The 9,006-nt window shown below is 31.9% G+C and overlaps 1 protein-coding gene and 1 long non-coding RNA gene across 2 annotated transcripts; one reads left to right on the top strand and one right to left on the bottom strand.

Moving 5' to 3' along the window:
- Positions 1 to 751: 751 nt before the first annotated feature.
- Positions 752 to 3,614, bottom strand: LOC141668612 (uncharacterized). Its single transcript, XR_012553116.1, has 5 exons — positions 3,351 to 3,614; positions 2,558 to 2,588; positions 1,935 to 2,028; positions 1,071 to 1,762; positions 752 to 870 (listed from the first exon to the last, which is right to left on the bottom strand). It is a non-coding gene; the product is annotated as an uncharacterized LOC141668612 (long non-coding RNA).
- Positions 3,615 to 8,274: 4,660 nt separating this feature from the next.
- Positions 8,275 to 8,673, top strand: LOC141664798 (uncharacterized). Its single transcript, XM_074470751.1, has one exon. The coding sequence runs from the start codon at positions 8,275 to 8,277 to the stop codon at positions 8,671 to 8,673; it is 399 nt and encodes a 132-aa protein (XP_074326852.1).
- The last annotated feature ends 333 nt before the right edge of the window (positions 8,674 to 9,006 follow it).

Genomic DNA, 9,006 nt, shown 5'->3' with positions numbered 1-9,006 from the left:
AGCAAAAATATGCGTGAAAAATCAACTGGTAGATTATTCAATGAAATGTTACACTTGATGGGCATATAAGTTTTAGTTGTGTCGTCGTGTGGGGCTGAGCATCTTGTTTTTCAACGAACGCAAGATTATGCCTCTTTCATCAATGCGCTTTAAATATATGTAACCGTCAAATATAAAAACTTAAACTGAAAAAAGCCATCACAGATGAAAGAAGCCGGACCCTGTGACCTATAGATACCCTCTACTCTAAAGTCTAAAGTCACCAAGAAGCCTAAAAACCACCATATGTATAATGACATTTGATAAAACTTCATCTAGTGGACTAATAAATCTGCTAGTTACCACTTTTAATTTAACATATATTCCATTGCATTATTATTGATATGCATAGATTATCTCAAATTTTTTGTCAGGCATATTTCGTAGAAAGTATGTGAACATGAAAGGTTAAAATTAAAAATGTCGAAGATGGCGTTTGGAAACTTATATTTCATTTTAAATTAGTGATTTCAAATGATAGGATTTGAGTTGTCATTTCACATTCTCGTGTTTATATTAATATTTAAATGTACTCGATTTCAAATCAAATCCAAATCCAAAATTCCAAACAGCTTATTTGATCAAATCCAGAATTTCAAATGAAATCTTGTTTACCAAACAGGATATAAAAGAATTTACATACAAAATTGGGAGAAATTTAAGATCTTATGCCAGCTTTCATATCTTCCTTTTATATATAAATACATGTATTGTTTAATGTTTCTGTGTTAAAACAAAATATTAAAGCCGCAAGTACCTGCAGAAGGAGTTATATCAATTCACAGGAAGAAAACATTGTCACGACTCCTTTTGGGTTGTACTAAGTTTGACCTGTGCACAGCAAAGTTTCAAAAGGTCACGACCATATGTAGTAAAATTTAAGGGTATCAAAATTTTCATGTTAGCTTCAAATTTTGAGCAACCTAAAGTTTTGATCGTTCTAAAGAGAGACAGTAGAGTTAAAGACTTGAAATATGATTTAAACAATCAATTTTAAATTGATCAGAGATTAAAAAAAAATCGATAATTACCTGGGAGGCTGTCAGGTCATATGCCCAAGAACCTCCTTTGTAAATTCAGTTACAGTTGCAGCAAAAACTTAGAGTTGCAGCAAAAAGGACCATATGCTAATAATAAAACTAAATGTATTATTTTCGTCAGAGAACCGGCACGAAGGATGATGTAATTCAGTTTTTTCCAAGCTCTTGTCGGTTTAACATTAAAACACTTGCAAAATCTCAGCTGCCTGACTGCTAAGTTCATAATTTAACAAAATAAAATCACGGAATACCCTGCGGTTAAGACTGCTTCGAAACTATATGACTCTGACGAACACCTCTCTAAGTTCTACTGTACCACCCATGAGTTTACACAATGTGAACAAAGTTTAACCACAAAATGGACATAATTTTCTCAATTCCAATCAATTAGGCATGTTGTGACGATTCTTTTCAAAGCAGCCTGAGTTCATTTTACAAATACAAATCATAGCATCGATATCCAGAAGCACCCATTATATTTACCACTCAAGCATGGACTGTACAATTCGAGGTAATATGTAGTTAGGACATCATCTATAAGATATTAAAAGACGGCTGTCTCAGTATCACTTCTACAATTTCAATAATCCATGTGAGTAGAAGATTTTCAGTGTGCTTTGCAGCATATGCCAGATCAGGATTCTAATAAAGCAAATATGTAACTTCTCCATATCCTTGCTCACCTTGAAAACAAAAAATAATGTAATAATAACAATAATGTGGTCTATGCGGCCAAGTATGATGTTGTCTTCTTTAGGTTAACATGTTGGAGGAGAGAAAAAAGAATGGCGGGTACGCGTGTGCTAATGTTCCAAAGGACACCCCGTCCATCACAATTAATATGTATTGACTGACCTTAAAGTTACTTTTTGGGCGCATCAAATAACTTGTTTTGCCATTTGTTAAGCTAATTCACGAACTGAAAGAACATAAGCTTTTGCCTTGGAATCTGCAATGCAATGTGTGAAGTGTTATTTCTACTGTGCACAATTTGCATTTATTCAAGAGACACGCATTATTTTTATAAACACGATGTTTTACAATTGCGGAAGGAAATTGAACAATTAGAAATTAGATTTAAGCACTCAACTTAATTTTTGAGAAATGAACGACTCTCCACTTTTTAAATTCTTAGTAAAACACATGTACTCTAGAAATCAAATTATAACCCAATTCTAAAAAATCAAATTTGTAACCCGAGTCTTAAAAATGTAAATATTTATTATTTTAGTCAGGAAAATAATTCTTTAATAACAAACCCAAAGTAGGACTTTAGAAGACCTTATGCAGCAGTGGCCACGAGAAACCCCCTTGAAAACCCATGCCAATTTCATAAAATGAAAGCATACACTAAGAACAATAATTTAGTGTTTATAAATTCAATTTTCAAGAGCCTGAAAATGTAAAAACCTCAAAAATACTGGCTAGATCTTACAAAAAAAACATGGTTAATTTGCCCTTTATTACATCAATGATACCTGATGTTTCTGACTCTTGCTTTACTTGAATCTGCAATATAAAAACAAGTTGTTAAGACTAAGCCTGCAATTTCAGATTTTGGCATCGAAGTAGTTGGGAAAAGAAACCTCATTGAAAGAAATTTTTTATCTATTACACAATTTATGATGCAATAACCAAAAATAATTAAAGGGAATGGAAATTTTGCACTTGATGAGGAGTACTATATAAAATCAAGGTGGAGAGAGATCAAATTATACAAAAAAGTGAACTGATTAATGGTGAAAACTCTTGTTAATGTATGTTTAATCTGGTTTGTCCGCCCGCCACTAGTGATTAATACCTATATCTTGTATATATTACGGTAATATAGTCGGCACCTGAGATTTCTAATTATGAACTTCGGCAAGATTTATTCATTTTATTAAATTATTATGCATCTCTTGTACGAAACTTTGTATGAGATATATGCATAATGTTAATAACATTTACAAATAAGCCGGTAAATTATTTCAAAACATGTATGGGATATTGAGAAGATTACTTTTTATCCGAAATTTGTAGGAAGATTATAATCTTGTTGAGAAATTACTACAGGAACATTCTTATGAAATATGTGATGGAAGCAACTACTTCTTGACAAATTGTAAACATTTATCTTGCCGACCGAACTTATAAACTAAATTTGACCTCGAATGTAACCATGTCCCTCAAATCACTAAAGAATGAATACATGTTACAACACAATATTTGAAGGCAGTTTTATTACATCCACAACATAAATAAAGCAGTAACTTAATTCAACATACTTGCCTGAACTGTTAGCTGAAACGAAATGGTGGCAGGAACCTTAAAGTAATCCTGTTATATTGGTTCTTGACCAAAACAAATACACTTAGAACTTCCAAAACAAATACAAATCCAAATTTTAACAATTACCTTCACAAAATCGAAACCGAGAGGAAATAAACCTTAACAAATCATTAAGGCGTTACATATATAGGTTTTTGGCGCTTGATTAGGTTTGGCGGATGGAAAGTTAGAAACTGATTGACATTAGGAGATAGACAGCCAGAAACTGATTATTTTCACATAAATTAGTCCAAAATTGAGTTAGCCTAAAAATATATACAAAGCACATAACTTTCTTTATATAAATACTAGTCGACAAAGCCGTGCTGCGCAGCGACCCTAAAAAATTTATTAAAAAAGTTAATAGGAAGATTATTTAAGAAAAACACAAACTATAGTTAAAAAAAATTATTCATAATTATTGTCCATTTTGTGTCACTCTTTGTTAGGCCGACACATGTTATAATATACATAACATAACAAAGTGACATACATTTTTCTTCATGATACCAGTTTATATCACGTCTTCATAAGTCGATAATAATCTAATTATGAAGTTTTGTCAGCCGTCAGTTGTAGTAAAAAAAGATTAATTAGATAAATTCCAATATAAACTAATATTATAATTTAAATCAAAATTAGTTTTATCCGCTCTACCGTCAAACACAATACTATTAAAAATTTATTATAGTTTAGATAAAAATTAGTTTGAGCCGTCCTCCCGTCAAACACAATTCTAATGAAAAAATTATTAAAATTTAGATAAAATTTAGTTTGTGTCGCATTCCCGTCAAACACAATACCAATGAAAAAATTATTTAAGTTTAGATGAGATTTAGTTTGATCCGTCTTCCCGTCAAACACAATACTAATAAAAATATATATTATAATTTAGATAAAATTTAGGTTGAGCGGTACTCCCGTCAAATGCAATCCCAATAAAAATTTATTATAATTTAGACAAAAAGTATTTAAATATGGAAAAAATAAACAGATGCAAGTCTCTACAAATAAAGAATATTGTATTGGATATCTTTATATACACTCAAAAGTCAACGTCCTGCAAAATTAAATAAAAGAATAGGGTTACGATTAACAATTTTAAAGATTTGTACTCTATCGGCTCCTTTTAACTCCCATGACCATGGGTCTTTCATGGCTTTGCATGCAGAGAATTGTTTAAATATTATACATATTTGAAGAATTTTCATTTATATATTGTTGTTGAAAGTTATTTTCTTTTCTATTTTGAATATGTTAGTAGCAACTTATTTTTCTTTTGTATTTCGAATAAATTAAAATAAGTTTTATTATTATAAGTATTTTACATTTCGAATATGTAAGTAGCAATTTTTTTTGAATAAACTAAAAAATATTTTAATAGTTATAGCCTTACCTAAAATTTAGGACTTTACAGAGTTGACGACCTGCAAAATTAAATAAAAAAAAATGTTACGAAACAATATTAAAAATTTATAAGTGGAAGGTCTATCGACTTCTTTAAACTCCATTGTCATGGGTCCTTCTTCCTGACTGTTTGTATGTATGTAAAGAGTTGTTTAAATATCATCATTTTTTGGGGGTTTTCTTTATATATATAAAGATAAAGATAAAGAAGATAAAGAAGATAAAGAAGAATATAAAGATATAGATATAGAAGATAATAAAGATAAATAAATATTTCGAATGTGTAAAATTAAACTCTTAAATTATATGGTTTTGCTATAAATTCGATTTTTTTATAAATATGAATGCTTTTTCTATTTATTTTTTTACAAATGCAGAAAATTTTCATTAAATTGAATATAATACAGTCGGGACAAACCCCCAACTGTCGATACAATCAGGTGATGAAACAAATAACATACTAAAATCAATTAGATGATTTGTTTCCAGATCGTTTAACACGTAGAATTTAAAAATTCTTGAAGCTAAAAACGAAATCAAAAACATCTCAAGCGATCCAAATTGCACCAGCATCTCTGAAGATAGCAACATCGCAATTGACCATATCACGTAAAAACTATGGTTAACCCAATGTTCAGAAACAACAATCGCATAAAAGAATAGGGTTACGATTAACAATTTTAAAGATTTGTACTCTATCGGCTCCTTTTAACTCCCATGACCATGGGTCTTTCATGGCTTTGCATGCAGAGAATTATTTATATATTATACATATTTGAAGAATTTTCATTTATATATTGTTGTTGAAAGTTATTTTCTTTTCTATTTTGAATATGTTAGTAGCAACTTATTTTTCTTTTGTATTTCGAATAAATTAAAATAAGTTTTATTATTATAAGTATTTTACATTTCGAATATGTAAGTAGCAATTTTTTTTGAATAAACTAAAAAATATTTTAATAGTTATAGTCTTACCTAAAATTTAGGACTTTACGGAGTTGACGACCTACAAAATTAAATAAATAAAAAAATGTTACGAAACAATATTAAAAATTTATAAGTGGAAGGTCTATCGACTTCTTTAAACTCCATTGTCATGGGTCCTTCTTCCTGACTGTTTGTATGTATGTAAAGAGTTATTTAAATATCATCATTTTTTGGGGTTTTTCTTTATATATATAAAGATAAAGATAAAGAAGATAAAGAAGATAAAGAAGAATATAAAGATATAGATATAGAAGATAATAAAGATAAATAAATATTTCGAATGTGTAAAATTAAACTCTTAAATTATATGGTTTTGCTATAAATTTGATTTTTTTATAAACTTGAATGCTTTTTCTATTTTTTTTTTACAAATGCAAAAATTTTTCATTAAATTGAATATAATACAGCCGGGACAAACCCCCAACTGTCGATACAACCAGGTGATGAAACAAATAACATACTAGAATCAATTAGATGATTTGTTTCCAGATCGTTTAACACATAGAATTTAAAAATTCTTGAAGCTAAAAACGAAATCAAAAACATCTCAAGCGATCCAAATTGCACCAGCATCTCTGAAGATAGCAACATCGCAATTGACCATATCACGTAAAAACTATGGTTAACCCAATATTCAGAAACAACAATAGCATAAAATGAGATTGGAGAAGCGGCACCCCAGCTATCTACATGCCGGATATCAGCTATAGACATGCCGAAGGCACCCCATCTATCTATATGTCGGATACCAGCTATAGACATGCTGAAAGTGTAAACCCATAAAACATGAACAATCTTTGGTTGTGAAAGGTGAACTCTTGCAATAATCATCATCGTCCCAGATTCGATACAGGTTTTGCAGATCACCAAAAATATCAGCAACTTCGTCCTCAACAGATCCAATACCAGATTAACCCAAGCATGACTAAACAAAAACATAACAAACACTCCAAAAGGAGAGACAAACACACACTCCAAGAGGAGAGACACACAAATACCCAAAAGAATTGGGTTTTATTGAAAAAAATCAACCAGAATAAAAGAAAATGAAGGGATCGGGGCTTTCCACTGGAGAAAACCAGTGGAAGCCCCTCGATTTACTTGAAAATGGACAAACCCTAGGACAGGGGAGAGAGGAGGGAGGCGGCGGCTCAACTTTTTTAGTTTATCTGTATCTGTTTAGTAGGGAAGATAATTGAATGCTTTTTCTATTTAAATTATGATTAGTATGATTATAAAGCTTCCCAAATTTAACAAAACATACAAACCGGGGTCATCTTATCAAGTAGATTATTTCTAGAAATATAGATATACCTCTCGGGAATATTTTAATTGCTACTAACCTAATTATCAAGATGCGACTCATAATTCACATATATAGTGTATTTAATATTTAATTCATCAATCAATGAACTCGTCATTAATATTTAATTATGCATACTGATAGAGTAATAACTTTAGGATTTGTCTAGTGTGTGGCAATTGGCACATGCTAAGCACTAAAAATTATAAAGTTTGAAGTGTTTTGATTGGTGGAATTGTTGTAAATGAGGGGGATCCAAAATTATTAAGAAGTGTTGACCAATCAAAACAAACTAAAATTATAGAAGTTTGTGCTTAATGTGTGTGCCCATGGGCACACCATAGAAAAACCGATAACTTTAATATTTGCCCCCGTTTAAAAAAAACTAAGATTTGCAGGTTAGGGCAACACAACATGCAATTTTAGGTTTGCTTGAATATAGGAAGTGTTAGAATTAAAATTTATCTCTACATGCATTCCAAATCATTACAAAACATCAAAAATAAAAAAATATACCGCAACGCCATAGGGTGAAGTGAGAAATTGACAATTTAAAAAAGGTTAAAATTGTTGGATATTTTATTAATCTAAACATATTTTATTAGTTTATTTTCTAGTCTTTATTTGTAGGAAATAAGATCAGAATGGGTCTTGTGGGTGTCGTATTTGTAGGATTAAAATAACAGTAGTAGTACAGACTTGGTAGGAGTTTGTTTTGAGTGGATCCTATTTTCCAGGTTCCATATTGTGTAATGTTTATATTCATATCCTGTACGTTGTTTTCAAAATAAGAAGAATAACAGTTTATCTTCTCTCTAGTTCAATATATACAAGATTGTGCGTGTGTATTGAGTCTGTAAGTTTACACTTGGTATCAGAGCTTGGTAAACAATCTCAGTCGCGTTTCAAATGGAGTCATGCAAGACCAAGGAGAGTTCGTTTGGTCTCAGTTACCCGATGTTGACAAAAACCAACTACACGACATGGGCCCTCAAAATAAAAGTCTTTATGCAGGCCCATGGTGTGTGGGAGGCAATTTAGCCCAAGGACCCCAAGGCGACTACCGCTATAGATGACAAGATCGACAAACGAGCCCTGGCTATCATTTATCAAGGAGTACTAGAGGACATCTTGTTGTCACTTGTAGGAAAGAAGATATCGAGGGATGCTTGGAAGGCTATTAAAACAATGTTTCTGGGAGCTGATAAGGTGAAAGCTGCAAGAGCACAGACCCTTAAGAGCGAGTTCGAGGCTTTATGCATGAAAGACAATGAGCCCCTGGATGAGTTCTATTTGAAACTAAATAGTCTGGTTACCAACATCAGAGTTCTTGGGGAGAAAGTTGAAGAGGTGTATGTGGTTAAATATTTATTCAGAGCTATTCCTTCCAAGTTTCTACAAATTGCATCAGTCATTGAGCAATTTGGAAACTTGGAAGAGATGTTGGTAGAAGAAGTTGTCGGCTCCTTGAAGGCCCGCGAAGAACGATTGAGAGGGCTAACTGAAACAAACCCGGGGCAGCTGCTACTGACAGAAGAGGAGTGGAGAAAAAAGGAAAATAATGAGGGGCAACTTTTGCTGACTTGAGAAGAGTGGTTGAAGAGAACTAAAAAAGAAGGGGATCGAGGTGGCAGAAGCATTCGTGGAGTACGGGACAGGAGTATGGTAAAGTGTTTTAATTGTCAAGCACGCAGATACTTTGCTGCGGAATGTCGACGACCACGTAAAGATGTGAGAGATATGCAAAAGGAAGCCAATCTCTTGAAGATTCAAGAGGATGAACCAGCATTATTAATTGCTGAGGTGGGAGAAACAGAGATCGAGTCATTGTTATTGAAGGAGGATGCAGTAGTTCCAAAATTACGGCATGATATTGGAGATCAAAGGGAATCACAAGTGTGGTACCTCGATAACGGTGCT

Source organism: Apium graveolens, chromosome 6 (genome assembly GCF_009905375.1).
Source record: "Apium graveolens cultivar Ventura chromosome 6, ASM990537v1, whole genome shotgun sequence".
Classification (NCBI taxonomy): Eukaryota; Viridiplantae; Streptophyta; class Magnoliopsida; order Apiales; family Apiaceae; genus Apium; species Apium graveolens.
The sequence above is the reverse complement of the archived record's forward strand: the minus strand, read 5'-3'. Positions and strand labels throughout refer to the sequence as shown.